General features: G+C 35.5%; 1 protein-coding gene across 1 annotated transcript in view; it reads right to left on the bottom strand.

Annotated features, from left to right (window-relative positions):
- The window catches only part of LOC110574889 (protein argonaute-3), a 124,099-nt gene that overhangs the window by 38,581 nt on the left and 67,368 nt on the right, over positions 1 to 18,150 (bottom strand). The window contains exons 6-9 of the mRNA XM_021683695.2: positions 6,399 to 6,533; positions 1,944 to 2,031; positions 1,669 to 1,816; positions 926 to 1,045 (exon numbers count right to left, since the gene is read on the bottom strand). Of these exons, the coding sequence (XP_021539370.1) occupies positions 926 to 1,045; positions 1,669 to 1,816; positions 1,944 to 2,031; positions 6,399 to 6,533 (491 nt within the window). The remainder of the gene's footprint in view (positions 1 to 925; positions 1,046 to 1,668; positions 1,817 to 1,943; positions 2,032 to 6,398; positions 6,534 to 18,150) is intronic.

The following is an 18,150-nucleotide window of genomic DNA, read 5'->3' as shown; positions in this document are numbered from 1 at the left end:
AAAAGGCTCTTTTTCTCTGTAATTGGCTTACAAAATGAAAGGACCGGTTCTGTAACCCTTTTATAACAATCTTCACTATTACCCAAAGTCATATTCCTATTTCTAGACTTTTTTCTCTTCACTTGCACAATACAAATGGTATTCAAAAAGAGTAAGGTAAGATCCAGGTGGCTTTTATTTTTCATTTTGCCTTATTCCATCAGTTTTATAAAGTGGTACTGATACTCTTCCTTCCTATCCATTTAGAACAATGATACAGCTCAGAGACCCTACATGATTGGAGCAGTCTCATATTTCTTTATTCATCCTATACAGTCACCAGTCTGATACTGGGGGCTAAGTGATCCCACCGAGTGTTAAGGCTCACTATTGCTAGTCATAATACGTTGACTTTTCTTCCTTTCCCTTTCTTTTTTAGGCGGGAGGTAATAAAGTTCCAGTTCACTAAATTGAAACGTTGGTTCTGAGAGCATCTGCTCTGGATCTAATTAAAGAGCTTTGGGTTAAATTAGAAGAATCTAATCCTTCTCATAGAACCCATTAAGGTTTACCCCTAGAACACCACTGGATGACTTCCATGATCCCTTTTAATTTTGATAGTACGCTAAATGGTAAAAAGGTATGAGCTGGTAAGGACATGGCTCTTTAGTAGTAGCTTATCCTAACTTGTTTTTTTGTGTATGTTTTTTTTAAAGATTTTATTTATTTATTTATTTATTTGAGAGAGAAAGAGAGCACATGAATGGGGGAAGCAGCAGAGAGACAGGAAGAAGCAGACTCCCCACTGAGCAGGGAGCCTGACTCAGGGCTCGATCCCAGGACTCTGGGATCATGACCTGAGCTGAAGGCAGATGCTTAACTGAGCCACCCAGGAGTCCCTATCCTGACAGGTTTTTAATTCCCATTTCTAGGGCCAAATACTAACCAATCTGCTAATTTCCTCTTGTCTATCTGGCGCAGATCTTGCTGTTGCTTTGATCATAGTGGAAGTCTGATTGTCCGTTAGCTTCTTGATACATCGTTGCCCTGCCACGATATTACAGACCTACAAACAGAAAAAAGTTTTGTACTAGATGTATTTATCTTTTTTTAACTCTCATTGCCAATTACATGCAAAATTAAATTTTTTTTTTAAAAGATTTTATTTATTTATTTGACAGAGAACCACAGCGAGAGAGGGAACACAAGCAGGGGGAGTGGGAGAGGGAGAAGCAGGCTTCCCGCCAAGCAGGGAGCCCGATGCGGGGCTCGATCCCAGGACTCTGGGATCATGACCTGAGCTGAAGGCAGATGCTTAACCGACTGAGCCACCCAGGCGCCCCAAAATTAAAATTTTAAAACCTACTTCACTAAACTGCTTCTTTTTAATATCATGTTAAGTAAAACAGTAGTAAACAATGCTGCTTTACAGTATGATTATAACAGGGTAAAATGTACACTGGATAAAAAGGCTGAAAAGAAGTGTACCAAAATGTTAACAGTGGTTACTTTAGAGTGGTAGGATTGTGGATGAAAATTTCCCTATTATTTCATTATTACAATTTTAAAATAAAATTTAAAAAAGTTCAATATCCAAAATAACTTGAGAGCATGAAGTAAATTATACACCATAAAAAAACCCAAAAGAATAATGAACGAGAGGATATTAAAAAAGCCTAAACACATTACTTCTAGTGGCAGGTAGGTATGCTTCTGTTCCTGCCCCACTTGCAGACAAGGAAGATGTGGGTACTTCAGTTGAAGAGTATACTTTTCTCTAAAATACTGTGCTACTGTTCTCTCCACAGTTTGGCCATTTTCTAACTGTAAAGGAAAGCTGAAAAAAAAAAAAAGTACACATTAACAACTCTCATCCCATTATGGTGAGCAAAACTCCCAATCCACTAACTACAGCAAGCTGCCTCACATCAATCTCTGCTCTGACAAACACCAGCTTTTCTTACGTTTGATGACTGGCAGGCCTTCTTGTTACATTACAAACACGGTATTTCCGTCTCATTGTTCCACAATGAGTCACTTCAACCTTCAGACCTGTTCCCAACAAGAAAAACTGAAGTTATAAAAATGTCACATGTCAAATATTTATAAAGCCTGTTCACTACTATACAAACTCAAATTCTAAACAGACAGAAAAATCTGTGATACAGGCAATGTGATATTAATAAAGGATTTTATAAATAACATTGCTAGTAAGGATTACAATCATGATACATCTAATTCCAAACATTTTTTCCCTATCCTATCAAGCTCTACACACTAAAAAACAGAATCATAAAACTTGCAAAAGCCTATAGAACAAGGGGCAAAGTTCACCATTAATTGAAAAAAAAAAAAAACAACCCTGTTTATAATAAATTTAGGTATTTATGCTAGGAGAAGGAAGGAGGAGTGAAAGAGGAGTTGTAATAATTCTCAACATTCTCTATAATTTTCAAAGTATGTGATATTTGAATAGACAGTCATCACATAGTGACTGAAGATTAGAATTTCATGAATCTCAAGAAGGAAGTCCTTCAAAGATTTTTAAAGTAGGAAGAAAAAAATTCCAGGCCCTTTTAACAGAAGCAGAATGACAATTTATTTGAAGTATAAGATAGTGACACAGTTCTCTTACTATTGACTATCAGAAATTAAATGCAACCAAAACAATTCTTAGAGCAGGTGATCCCCACCTTCTTATAGAATCACTGACCCCTTTGAGAGTCTGATGAAAGCAATAAACTCTCAGAAAACTGGATATACACATAATTTAGCATATGATTTTAGATGTTCCTGGATCCTTACAGCCCATCTGTGGACCACAGGAGTTTGAAGATCCCAGGCCTGCTTTAGAAAGTGAAGCAATGGTCTTTTAAACCACTGGTGAAATTCTCTGGGGTTAATTTATTTTTTTTTTTTTTAAGATTTTATTTATTTATTTGACAGAGAGAGACATAGCGAGAGCAGAAACACAAGCAGGGGGAGTGGGAGAGGGAGAAGCAGGCCTCCCGCCGAGCAGGGAGCCCGATGTGGGACTCGATCCCGGGACCCCAGGATCATGACCTGAGCTGAAGGCAGACGCTTAATGACTGAGCCACCCAGGCGCCCTGGGGTTAATTTTCTTAAGCAGTGCTGTCCAACAGAACTTTCTGAGATGATGGAATGTTCTACATCTGTGCTAATTACTAGCAATGTGTGTTAGGGAGCACATTAAATGTGGCTAGTGTGACTAAGAAAGTGAAAATTCATTTTAATTAATTTAAATAGCTACACGTGGCTGGTGCTACTGTATTTGCCAGTGCAATCTCGGAGCTACCTAGAGAAGAGTTAACAAACCGACACAGTGGCCACTGCTTATAGATAAGCAACTCCATTACTATGGCCTAGACTCCTAAGGCAGAAAATCTAGAAAGGAGTAGATGAAGGACAACTTTTAGTTTCCTGATAGTATTTATGGTATTACTTTTGCATTATTTCCCTGTTATATTTGTGATTCCTATTGTGCAGTGATTCTCAACCACAGGCAATTTTGCCCTCCGGGGAACCTTTGGTAATGTCTGGAGACATTTTTAATTGTCATGACTGCAGGGTGCTACTGGCATCTAATGGATGCTAGAATTAGGGATTCTTGGATCCAGGGATGGTGCTAAATATCCTACAATGCATGGGACAGCACTACCTCCCACCTCAGACCACAACAAAGAATTATCCAGCCCAAAATATCAACACTGGCAAGGTTGAGAAACCCTGCAACAGTGTAACTTATTTTTCTATCAATTACTAACTGTAGTACCAAACACAAAGTTCATTCATAGTAATATTTTCTTCTGTCCAGCACAAATTAAGATGTTAAATGGACACAGTGTCACTGTACCAGATTGGTATGGATTTTTCTTGAGGAATACTAACTGAATCAGTGGTAAGTAGTTTTTATTAGTAATTACCTTTATAAAACTAAAATTTCAGATTAGAACATTTACTATGCCTCTATATTATAAAGAAGACTAGAAAATAAAATATTATCTGAAGAAGGCCTCAAAAGAAGGAAATGTGAAGTAAACAATATGAAGTAACAATATGAAGCAGGATGTAAAAATATTATGTACGGAAATACTATGTTTTAGAATTTTTTTCTGCTATATACCACTTAGCAATTTTTTTTACAAGTCTTCCCTGAATTAGAGAAGTTACTAGTAAGATTTTAATAGCCTATGAAATAAGTTTTTACCAAAAATAAAGTGGTTCTTTTATAAGCATATGGTATACTTTTACCATACACTTCCCTCAGTATTTCTGTTTAACTATGATGAATAATTGTACTAAGGAACCACCCTAAAGTTACTGTTAAATATTTAGATAAAAGTCCCACTGGAACCAAATGAACGTACTAAGGAAATCTATTCATTATATCACACTTAATATCACTATTTAACAGTTACCATCAAGTTCCTTATGCTGGTTAAAAATTAAGCCCAAATATATAGCACAGAATACATAACTCTGATTCTCTTGAATTTCCATGGTAGGATTACATGATGTATATTAAAGAACTCTCTTTTAAAAAACAGCAACAACAAAAACCCCCCCAAAAAGTCAACAAAGCCTTTGTGACTTTGAATGGAGGAAAAAAAATCATCAGTTGGTCAGTTAGATCCAACTCAGATTTTTCTACCCCAAATCTAGGGTCATAGGTACCTAAGGATTTGACCCAACCCAGGGCTTAGCAAAAAGTTAAAATTTTTAAAAATGGACTAGATAATTCTGTGCCCAGGTCCCTCCCAAAACCCTCCATCCAACCAAAAAAAATTTTGGCTTTAATAAATCAAATATTTAACCTATAAACTTGGCTTTACCTTCACTATAACATCAACTTTATAATGCTTTCTAGTCATTTTTTCAGTCATTTCTTTGGGCCCCTGAGCAGTTGAAGTTAAGATCGAGTCCATGCTCTTCGGGCAGCAGTTGCATCCTTGTTCTGTACATCTTGTATTTTCTGTGATAGAGTGGTGATATGAGTTGATTGCATAGTTACCGCAAAATAATGTAAGTGACTTCATGATATCAGAGGTGGTAACTAAGCAGCAACTCCACTGGAAACCATGGCATTTGGATGATCACACATTAATGGTGGGTAATGCACTAACCTCTCGACAATGCTAACTGTGCAGTTAATACAGATTATGAAAGGACAATGGTATGGTTGCAATACACTAATATATAACACTTTATTATTTTGGCATTTAAATAACTTGAGATAAATGGATGCTCATTTTCAAAGCAGGAAGGATTTTCCTTTTAATGTTTTATTCACAATGACTATCTCTCTCCTGGGTACTGAATGGCAAAGAATGAATGATTATTGGAGCAAGCAGGATGCATTGAGCTATTCTGATTCGGGGAACTGAAAGATGTTCAGGTAACAAACTTCAATGTTTCATTCAAACCAAAAGCTGAAAATTATCTGCAACAGTTAAAATCTTAAATAAAAAAACTACTATTTCTGACTAAGATTTAACACTTAACATAAATAGAATTTATACTACTCATTCTAATTCGAGAATATCTAATTCTTCTTCATGCCTAAATAAAGAACTAAATACAGTGGAGTCACATCTTACTTGATTAGGTTCAAAGCTGTGAACAAGGCAAGAATTTTACACAATCAAAACTACTCTTGAAAAATTCCTTAAATTACTGATAAAGTGTTTATGTGTTTGCACATGAAACTGTAAATGTATATTTAAATGTATATAGGAATGTACATTTATATAAAGATGAAATAAATACAATACAAATTTTAGAACACTATTAAAATTACTTTTTCTTATTCTCTCTAAAAGACCATGTAGAGATGAATTTATGTTAGTAAAATGTATATAGGATGCAACACCACTGTACAGACTTTAGCTACTAACTAAAATAGGCAAGATCAATGATCAACTATATAATGTACACAAAACAACGAAGTTCCAACTCTGAAATAACACATGAAACAGGCTAGCCCTGTATCCATAAAGTTTCAAAGGAATAAAATATTCAACCATTTCAGAAAAATAAGGAAGTCATTATTTTAGAATATGTTAAAATAATGACTCTGGTTCTGACATAACAATGTTTTTGGAATGTTTCCTTTTAACACTATTATAGAAACATTTTCCCATGAGATATTCTTCTTATACCTTTAGCTAGTAACAGCAAGTATTAATGAAAAATTCACTGGTATCAATATTAATTTCATTACTTGGCATTTCTTTCATTCAAACACTAAGATGTAATGGCAATGAATTTAATGTAACATTTTATAATCTATATTTTCACAGATGATGTTATATGAATAGACTTAAAAAATTTTTTTCAATAAAAGTTTGTTGTATTCATGCATTTTATTGTTAAATTGTTCCAAATGCTAATTAATTCACCTTTTATCTCTTTGGTGAATTTTACTCGATGAGAATCAGTCAGAGGTCTTGGTTGCTCATCAATATTATGAATGTCAAGAACTTCACACATGAACTGAATTACAGGTTGTGCTTTGTAGAAGGCAGTGGCAGAAACTAAAAAGAAAAACACAAATAGTACGTGTTAATGTTTCCATAAAAAAATTCAGAAACTTGTGTTCAGTTCCATGATAATTAACTAATTATAGTTATAGTTATCCTTTATGCATACTGATATATATAAAAAAGCATTGCTGAGTTGAGCAGTTTCAATTTGGCAGCTGTCTGACTAGAAGACAGGCACAAGAACAGAAAAGCTAAATCCTACAGTTTTTATAATCTAGCTTTCTTCATGGGTAACTGAATAATACCATTTTCTGCTACATATACAGAGAGTGTTCTGGGTATGAGACAAGGCCTGTAAGGGGACAAATGCCAGAGCCCCTTAAGTTGAAAAGGTTAGGTATTATTTCCTAAAGCTTTCTATACCACCCTGGCCTGTTAATCTATTCTAGTGAAAGCTTTCCCTGTCTTGTAGAGAGGTCTGAGAAGACAGTGGTATTATGTTATTGGGGTTAATCCAAACTATAGGAAATAATAAGTAAAGAATATCTGCCCAATGTCAACTAGCTACAGTTGGTCGTTCTCTAAGAGTCAACCACAATGATTTCTTAATCTTGGGCTTCAGAACTGGAAGAGTTTCACCAATGGTTAGTAGATCACCATCACTTATTTCTTAAACACAAACTTACTGGGAGCTATTATGTGCTATAAAGGTATTGGGGATACAATGAAAAGCAAAACCAAAAGAAGCTACACACTATCATGTTATTTTTCTGCTTAAAAAACATGTCTATTGTCTGCTGAGCTAAGTGTAAACATTTTATGTGGTGCTCTTTCTCTCCCTCTCCTTGGTTCAAGGATTAAATGTCCTCCACAAAATGTCCCTCGCCTCTGGGAGGATGTTTATCAAGGCTTTAACAGTAGTTATCTCAGGAAAGGTGTGGGTGGTAAGGCTACTATGGATGTTTTTTATTTTCTTCTTTTTAACTTTATATCTTCATTTATTATAATGAGCACATATTACTTTTTCCTTTAATCCAGCATATATGAATGATGTCTCATCATAAAAAATGCAGATATACAGAATAAAGATTCCCTCCCAACTCAACTTCCACCCCCCAAGTATCTTTAAGAAATAACCATCATTAAGGGGCGCCTGGGTGGCTCAGTTGGTTAAGTGACCGACTCTTGGTTTCCGCTCATGATCTCTGGGTCGTGAGATCAAGCCCTGCATCAGCTCAGTGCTCAGCGTGCAGTCTGCTTGAGATTCTCTGTCTCTGCCCCTCCCCTGGCTCATGTGGGCTTGTTCTCTCTCAAATAAAATCTTAAAAAAAAAAAAACAAACCATTATTAGTAGTTAAGTATGTACATACCCTGCTTTTTTGATATGCCCTTACAAAGATTAGAATGTACATGGAACTTTTTTTTTATTAAGTAAGCTCTCTACCCACATGAGGCTTGAACTCACAACCCTGAGATCAAGAGTTACATGCTCTGTGACTGAGTCAGCCAGGCGTCCCCATGCAACTTTCTTTTTACATGAGATCAGACAATAAATGTTCCATGATTCGTTTTATTATTTTTTAAATTAACAGTATGTCTTAGAGATCTTTCCATGTCAGTACATTCTTTTTAATGGCCTCATATTATTCCACAGTATCAGTGCATGATAATTAAGTGAATATATACTCCCTTTCCCTCTTAATAAAAAAGAACACAAATGGTAAAACATTAGAAACACTATTCTGGGCTTTGATCTTTTTTCTCATTATAGGTCTTACAGATCAATCAATCAATCTACCTCCCTACCTACCTACCTATCTATGGAACCGTATCATTTTTTTTACACTTACAGGATATATCATTACATGGATGTACTTCATGTCCCTAATGATGGATCAGTAAGTTGGTTTTAATATTACAAAAAATTTTCCAACGGATGTCCTAATATATATTTTATTTGCCTGTGGGTGTGTCTGTACATGTGCACATCCATGAGTACTTCTGTAGGGAAGATTTAAGAGAAAACAGTACTCATTGCTAAACTTCCAACCAGATAAACTTTAGAATCACCTCCACAGTTTCTAACTAATAAAAAAAAGAGATTGGGCGCCTGGGTGGCTCAGTTGGTTAAGCAACTGCCTTCGGCTCAGGTCATGATCCTGGAGTCCCGGGATCGAGTCCCACATCGGGCTCCCTGCTCAGCGAGGAGTCTGCTTCTCCCTCTGACCCTCCCCCCTCTCATGTACTCTCTCTCATTCTCGCTCTCTCAAATAAATAAATAAATCTTTAAAAAAATTAAAAAAATAAAAAAATAAAAAAAGGAGATTGATAAGATTATTTTAGCATTCTATTTTTTTTTTTAAGTTTTATTTAAGTAATCTCAACACCCAAAGTGGGGCCTGAACTCAATACCCTGGGATCAAGAGTCGCATGCTCTTCCAACTGACCCAGCCAGGTGCCGCAGATTGTATTAGCATTCTAGGTATCTTATTCAAATCTATAGTAGTTTCAAAAACGTATACATTGGAGCACCTGGGGGGTGAAGTTGGTTAAGCACCCAACTCTTGGTTTTGGCTCAGGTGGTGATCTTGGGGTCGTGAGATCAAGCCCCGCCTTGCTTCCATGCTCAGCAGCAGAGTCAGCTTGAGCTTCTCTCTCCCTCTGCCCCTCCCCACCCCATGCTCACTCTCTTTCAAATAAATACATCTTAAAAAAATTGTATACATTATATTATTCTATTAAAAACGTGAGAATATTTTCATGTATTAAAAAAACAGCTGACAGGATACATATCAAAATAAGCATATACTGCTTCTGGGTTAATTTTTTAAAAGTAAATAGGTAAAGGAAATAAAAATATGGTAAGTAACATGCTTATTTGCCTTTCCTTTAATCCTTCAGGTAAATTTTCTTCACTAAACTGCTATAATATTAGCATTCACAACTAATGTGTCTTACATCACTGAATTGCAACTACTAAACAAACATTATTTATCCTTTTTAACATTCTTCAATTATTTTTCCCTACTGTTTACACCACTGTGCTTCTAATCATTTTACTGTTTATCATCTTCTCTACAGGAATGTGGGCATTTCAGATGAAAATTAAAGTTAATTAAAAAAAAAGTTCTAACAAAAAATGGGTTGAAATCAGTGAGTACACCTGAATTAGGAGTGAATTTCAATGAGTAAAGATCTGCTTCTCTCTGATGAATCCTTAACATTTTATAAGCCTAAGTATATAGGCATTTTATTCCTTCTTGCCCTTTCGAAACTAAGCTAATTTGATGGAAAAGAAATGTTTATGTTTAAAATTTAAAGAAATCTATTAACAAAGCATACCCCAATAACTTATTAAAGGAAATAGCATACAACCATTTCTACAAATGATGGTCCAAAAAAAGCATTATATAAAATTCAACACCATAGCTAATACTTATACTTTATCAGGACCAGAAAAGAATTTCCTTAATTTGATAAAAGTTATCTATCAAAAATCTATGGTAAATTAAACTTCATTTATTAGAATGTTCTAGTTAGTGCAGTAATACAAGTTAGAGAAATAAAAGGTAAAAAGACTAGAAAGGGAAAATTATTTTTCTTCACAAATATGATTATCTACATAGAAAACCCAATAAAATATACAGACAAATTAGAGAATTAATGAGAGTTCAGCAAGGTTGCTAGACTTAAGATCAATATATGAAAATAAGTTACATTCTTGTATATATTGGCAATCAACTTAAAATGTAATTTAAAAAAATACAAGTTAAAATTACAACAAAAAACAGTAGGACTTGGGATGAAATCCAAACAAAATATGTATAAGACCTAGAGAAGTAATAGGTATCTTTTTTGGGGGGGTGGAGAGAAGTAATAGGTATCTTTACTATTGGAAAATATTACAGAAGATTTTAAAAATGGAGTAATATACCCTATTCATGTAAGTTATTCCCAAATTAATCTGCAAATTCAAAGCAATTTCAATCAAAATACTGACCGGATATAACCCCCTTGACCTCTGGAAATTAAGAAGCACATCCTAAAATTAACACAAAAAAGCAACGAAACAAGAATAGCCAAGACAGTTTTAAAGACTAAGGTCTGTCCTATCATTCATCAAGATTTATTATAATCCTATTCAAGTCAAGAGACTGTGAGGATACACAGACCAGCAGAACAGACTTGAAAGCCTTCCTCACACTATATACAAATTCCTATTCAGAGAACTAAATATGAAAAGAAAAATAAGCATTTAGAAGAAAATATAGAATATCTTTATGATCTTGGAGGTAAGGAAGAATTTCTTAAAAAAGATACAAAAACTACAAACCAGTGAAACCATAAAAATTTTTAAAAATATATGAACTATAAAAAACTATAATTAAAAAAACTATGAAAGAAAACTGTAAGAAAGAAACCCACAAAGCAAAACAAACAAAAAACAACCAAACCCCAGGCTATAGATTGGTAGAGAACATGTGTAATACCTGTAACAAATACTTTCAAGAATATGTAATGAGTTCCTAAAATCAAGATAAAACAAAGAAGTGGCAAATGACATCAGCTGGCATTTCATAAAACAGAAACCTAACTGTCAAAACACATAAATCTTCCTGAATTATCTTATATGTAATTAAGGAGATACACATAACAATACTGACCTATCATTTTACACCATTCAAGATGGGCAAAGAATTTCAAGACTTAGAACACAAACTGACAAGCCAATGGAAAAATGAAAGCTCTTGTACAAACTGTAGGGATATAAACTGATAAAGTTAGGAGAGAAAACAGTAACATATAATAAATTTGAAGATATGCTTAATTTTTAATCCATCAGTTCCACTATATTGAAATACACTCTAGAGAAATTCCCTATCTGCAAAAGGAGGCATGAGTAAGAATGCTTATCGTAGATTGTTTTTAATAGTAAAAAGAATGGAAACAACCAAAATATCCATTAGTAGAATGGATAAATTTGGAGTATATGCATATAATTAAAATTGACTAGGCAGCTGTTAGAATTCAGATAAATAAAATTGAGAAAATACAGATACTATTGAAAGGACTTTGGTGGAAAAGGAGGTATTATCTACTATTTAGAATGCCAGTATCTAAATATACATAATCTATAACTAAGGAAAAAGAAATTCACAAAAAGAGACTATGTCTAGAATACCAGTGGGATAGACTTTCAATTCATCAACACAGATCTCTGAATTCATTAAGGTCATTTAAACTTCATTAAGGTTTTATTTTTATTTTTATTTTTTAAAGATTTTATTTATTTATTTGACAGAGAGAGACACAGCGAGAGAGGGAACACAAGCAGGGGGAGTGGGAGAGGGAGAAGCAGGCTTCCCGCCAAGCAGGGAGCCCGATGGAAGGCTTGATGCCAGGACCCTGGGATCATGACCTGAGCCAAAGGCAGATGCTAAATGACTGAGCCACCCAGGCGCCCCTCATTAAGGTTTTATAATACACTCTATAACTCTTCTGTATCTTTTAATAGATTAATAAATGATAGAAATTTTTGTTGTTGGAAATGCATCCTGTAATTTCTCTTGTTCGTTGCATTTTTTTTTTTTAACTAAGTTCATTTTCTTCTTTTCATGGGTAGCAGTGTTAGAATAATAAAAAAGGACAGGCTTTAAAATAAAATAGACATAGATTTTGATTCTATATCTAACACTTACTAATTAGGATTTCCCTGAATTTCTATTTGTCCATCTGTAAAATTAAAAGAATACCTACTACTCACAGCATTAGGGTAGAGATTCCATGCAAAGTATCTATTTGTAGCCTAGGAGCTCAATAGAGCTTCCGTTCTTATTTTTGAACTGTCTACTCATGTCATTTGTTCACTGATCGACTGGTCTTAATTCTAGGCAGAATCATTTTGTTAATGCAAACTAACTCCTTGAAGAGGTTTTATGGGAGAACTTTTCTTGAAGAAGGGATTAGAATTCTTAAGTTTGTGTTTTACTGTTTCAAAAGACATGGCAGAAAATAACAGATAAGAAAAAGAAAGTAATAAATATTTGCCATATTTAAAATAACTAGGACTACCAAATGAGACCAAGGACAAATGAATAGTACAGCAGTAAACAACATTGGAGCTGGTAAAAAGATAATCATAATTATTTTTTATTTTTTAAAAAATTTTATTATTATTATTTTTTATTTGAGAGAGAGAGAATGAGAGAGAGCACATGACAGAGGGGAGGGTCAGAGGGAGAAGCAGACTCCCTGCCGAGCAGGCAGCCCGATGCGGGACTCGATCCAGGGACTCCAGGATCATGACCTGAGCCGAAGGCAGTCGCTTAACCAACTGAGCCACCCAGGCGCCCCCATAATTATTTTTTAATGTACACCTACTACCTCCTGAGAGGTTACATGGTATGGATGTTATATGCCTCAATTTTATAGGCTTACTCCCATGGCTCTGAAAGTATGAGAACACAATTTAAGACTACTCATTACACAATGCTTTTTTATGGTTATAATTAGTGAGCACTTAAGACACCATGTTAAACATCCTTGCATTTCCTATTATCACCTAGCAAAATATTATTAACATAGTACTCAGGAGATATTGATAGATTAAAGAATTGTTTTTTCTATTTTTAATGTAAAATATCACATATTTAGTATATAAAATATAAATGTGTCACTTAAATTTTTATACAGTAAATATCTACAAAACCAACACTGGATCAACAACTAAATATTGCCCGTATCTTAGAAACCTCTTCCCTAGCCCCTTTCCAATTCTAACTTCCCCTCTTCTTCAAAGGTAACCAAAGTCCTGACTTTCATCACTTCCTTTTCTTTAAATTTACAACTTAAGTACAGATTCCTAAATAGTTTAGTTTTCCTAGTTCTTGAATTTTGTGTAACTAGAAATACAAAGCATGTAATCTTTTGAGACTGTTGCTATGGATTGTCTCTAGCTCATCTATATTAAATGTAAACAGTTTCTTCATTTTCACTTCTCTAACACTCTGGTAAAGAAATAAAGTTTATTGGGGTGCCTGGATGGCTCAGTCAGTTGAGTGTCCTACTCTGGATTTTGGCTCAGGTCATGATCTCAGGGTTTTGAGACTGAGCCCCAGCTCAGGCTCTGTGCTGCACATGGAGCCTGCTTGGGATTCTCTTTCCCTCTCCTCCAACCCTCTTTAAAAAAAATAAATAAAAAAAAAATATATATATATAGTAGTAAACTATACATAGTTTACTTATGTATGGACATTTGTGTTGGTACTTTCCTTTGGTTACTAGAATGTTATGAACATTCCTATAGTTAGTCTTTTTTGATGCACATACAGATACAAATTTCTCTAGTAGAAAAGGCTCCATCTAAAAGTAAAATTGCTGAGTCATGAAGGATATGTATATCTAATTTTCCTAGATAATGCCAAACTCTTCAAAGTGGTTTTAACAACTGACCCTCTCATAAGCAATGTATGCCATTTTTTTGCTAAATTCTAACCATTGGTACAGCCAGACGTGAATTTTAGCCTTTCTGGTGGGTTATGTAGGGATACCTTCCTTTAAAAAAGGATTTTCAGCCTTACATATAATAAAATGCGCTTTAAGTGTAAAGTTCAATGATTTTGACCAATGTATACATTTATGCTATTACCACCCCAATCAAGAAAGAACCTTTCCATCACCCCAGAAAGTACTCTCCTGCCTCTATGTAATCAGTTCCTTCCGTATCTGCCCCAGGCAGACACACATCAGATTCCTTTCATAATAGATTAACTGGATCCAAAATTCTACATAAATGGAATTATACTATATATATCATTTTGAGTTTGGCTTCTTTTGCCCATTTTAATTAGTTGAGATTCATACTGTTGTATAAATTAGTAGTTCTCGTTTTAAAAAGTAGGCTCCATGTCCAGCATGGAGCCCATTGCGGGGCTTGAACTCACGACCCTGAGATCAAGACTTGAGCTGAGATCAAGAATCAGATGCTTAACTGACTGAGCCACCCAGGTGCCCCAGTAGTTAGTTCTTTCTAATTGCTGGGTAGTATTTCATTGCATGAGCAGATCACAATTTCTTTCTCCATTCTCTTGTTTTTAGATATTAGGGTTGTTTCCAGTTTCTAGTTATTATGAACAAGCAAACATACATACACAAATCTTTGTATGACTTTTTCATTTGTCTTGGGGGAAAGGCCTAGGAATAAAACTTGTGGGTCATAAGACAAGAGCATGTTTAACTTTAAAAGACTGTGCCAAAATCTTTTTCCAAGTGGTTGTACAATTTACACTCCTACCATTTCCAGTTGCTCCACATCTTTGCCAATATTGGTATTGCCAGTCTTTTTAATTTAGCCCATGTAGTGGGTGTAAAGTGAGATCTCATTGTGGGTATTTGCATTTCTCAGATGAGCAATGATGTTTAGTATCTTCTAAGTGCTTATTTACCATTCACATACATCTTTTGTGAAGTGTCAGCCTCTGACCACTTTTTTAAATTATCTGGCACAAGTTTTTCATATATTCTGGACACAAATATTTTATTATTTTTATTTATTTATTTATTTATTTGACAGAGAGACAGAGCACAAGCAGGGGGAGCAGCGAGAGGGAGAGGGAGAAGCAGACTCCCCGCCAAACAGGGAGCCCGATGTGGGGCTCGATCCCAGAACCCTGGGATCATGACCTGAGCTGAAGGTAGACACTTAACCAACTGAGCCACGCAGGTGCCCCAAATCTTTTGTTTAGCTATATGTTTTCTCCCAGTAGTTGCTTAAATGTTCTGAAGAGGGGGTTTTCACTCAGGTTTCCAATACATCAAGAAATCTTTTACTCCAAGGACATGAATATTTTTCCTGTTTTCTTAGAAATTTCCCAGTTTTAGCTTTGTTTGGCCTGTGATATACCTAGAATTAATTCTTGAGTATGGTGTCAAGTAGGGGTTATGTTTATTCTTTTATACACATATCCACTTGTTTTTGCATCATTTATTAAGACTATCCTTTCCTCACTGAATTATATTGTCCCCTCTGTCAAATATCAGTCAACCACAAGAGTAGGCCTACTTCTCTATCTATTCTAATCGCTTCTCAGCCTGTGATGATCTAAGATCAAGTATCTTAGAAAAAAAAAACATCGGGGCACCTGGGTGGCTCAGTCGTTAAGCGTCTGCCTTCGGCTCAGGTCATGATCCCGGAGTCCTGGGATCGAGCCCCGCATCGGGCTCCCTGCTCGGCGGGAAGCCTGCTTCTCCCTCTCCCACTCCCCCTGCTTGTGTTCCCTCTCTCGCTGTCTCTCTCTGTCAAATAAATAAATAAAATCTTAAAAAAAAAAAAAAAGAAAAAAAAACCCATCAAGTACCTGTAGTTATTCTATAACTCGATTTACATGTCTACCTTCACCCCAACATCACAGTTTTGATTACTATAGTTTTAAAGCATATCTTTAATACCAGGTAGTATATATCTTCCCACTTGTGCTTCTTCAGAATGTTTTTGGCTATTCTAGGCTCTTTGTATTTCCATATAAATCTTACGAAGACTCAGATTGTCAACTTCTATTTTTAAAAAATCTGATGAAATTTCCATTGGGACTGTGTGAGTCTATAGGTCAATGTGGGGAGAATGGACATCTTTTTTTTTTTTTTTTTTTAAAGATTTATTCATCTATTCTAAGGGGGAAGAGAGAGAGAGAGAGAGAGAGGGAGAGAGGGAGAGAGGGAGGGAGAACTCGTGTGTGAGCGGGTGAGGGGAGGGAGAGGAAAAGGGAGAGAAATCGCCAAGCAGACTCCCTGCGGAGTGCAAAGTCTGAGGCAGGGCTTGATCCCAGGACCCAGAGATGATGACCCCAGAGGAAACCAAGAGTTGGACGCTCAATTGACTGACCCACCCAGGAGCCCCATGGGAAGAATGGGACATCTTAACAATTTGAGTGTTCTGGTCCAAGAACATGGTTATCTTCCTTGTCTTTCTCAGGAATGCTAAATTTAGCTTTCAGTATAGAAGCCTTGCACATCTTTCTTTAGATCTATTCCTAAATATTACATTTTTTGGTATTATTATAAATGGTATTTTTATTTTTCTAATTGTTGCATGCTAGTATTATTTCTTGTTATACTGCTTGTATTGATTTTTGTACATGCTATTTGTATCCTTCCTAAATTCATCTATTAATTCTAGCAGAGTTTTTTGGGGGTAGGTTCATTAGGATTTTTATGTAGAGAATTAGGTCTTCTGCAAACAGGGATAGTTTTATTTCTTCCTTTACAATATTACGTCTTTATTTTTCTTGCCTCACTGCATTAGTTTGGACCTTTAGCACAATATTTAATCAGTAGTGAAAAGCAAGTATCCTTGCCTTGTTCTTCATCTTAAGAGCAAAAGCATTCCATTGTTTTAACTTTTATGATGCCGGTTATGTTTTTCTAGATGCTTTTATCAAATTGAAGAAGTTTCCTTTTATTGCTGGTTTACTGTAAATTTTCATCATGAGAATATTAAAATGTGTCAAATGATTTTTCTGTCTATTGAGAGGATTATATTGTTTTTGTCGTGTCAGTATCACAGGTATACTAGCCTCATAAAATGAGTTGGAAAGTCTTTCCTCCTCTATTTCCTGACTTTGTGGAAGATTGGTACTATTTTTTCCTTAAATGTTAGATAAAATTCACCAGTTAAATCGCTGGAGTTTTCAAGGGATTATGAACTTAATAGATACAGAGCTCTTCAGATTACTCTTCCAAATCAATTTCTGTAAAGTTCTGTTTAAGTTATCAAATTAACTGGTATAAAGTTCGTAACATTTCGTTATTAATCTTTCAATTCTGAAAGATCTTTAGTGATACCCTTTCTTTCATTCCTCATACTAGTAATCTGTTTTTTCTATTTTTCTTGATTAGTCTTTTTTTTTAAAGATTTTATTTATTTATTTGATAGACAGAGACAGCGAGAGAGGGAACACAAGCAGGGGGAGTGGGAGAGGGAGAAGCAGGCTTCCCGCTGAGCAGGGAACCCGACTTGGGGCTTGATCCCAGGACCCTGGGACCATGACCTGAGCCAAAGGCAGACGCTTAATGACTGAGCCACCCAGGTGCCCCTTTTCTTGATTAGCCTTGCTAGGATTTTATTAATTTTATCAAAAGAACCAACTTTGGGCTTCATGCATTTTCTGCACTGTTTTCTATTTAATTAATTTTTGTTCTGATCTTTATTATTTCTTACCTTCTACTTAAGTTGGATTTTTTTTTTTTTAAGATTTTATTTATTAGAGAGAGAGAGCAAGAGCGAGAGAAAGTGCGAGCACAAGCAGGGGGAGCAGCAGAGGGAGAGAGAGAAGCAGGCTCTCCGCTGAGCAGAGAGCCCGATGCTGGGCTCGATCCCAGGACCCCAGGATCATGACCTGAACTACCCATGCGGCCCTGATTTGTTCTTTAGCTTCAGACAGAAACTTTGTGTGATACCCAGCCTCCGAGATGTCCCTAGTAAGTCTTGCCTTGTGGGATTCACACCTTTGTGTAAGTCTTTCCCTACACTGAATATAACTATCTGTGTAACTAACAGGATATTATGAAAATGGTAGAATGTAACTTTCACTGCTAGGCCTTAAAGTCATTATAGCTTCTACCTTGCTCTATCATGGATTACTTGCTCCAGAAAAAGACACCCACAATATTG

The sequence above is a fragment of the Neomonachus schauinslandi genome, chromosome 4 (assembly GCF_002201575.2).
Source record: "Neomonachus schauinslandi chromosome 4, ASM220157v2, whole genome shotgun sequence".
Classification (NCBI taxonomy): Eukaryota; Metazoa; Chordata; class Mammalia; order Carnivora; family Phocidae; genus Neomonachus; species Neomonachus schauinslandi.
The sequence above is the reverse complement of the archived record's forward strand: the minus strand, read 5'-3'. Positions and strand labels throughout refer to the sequence as shown.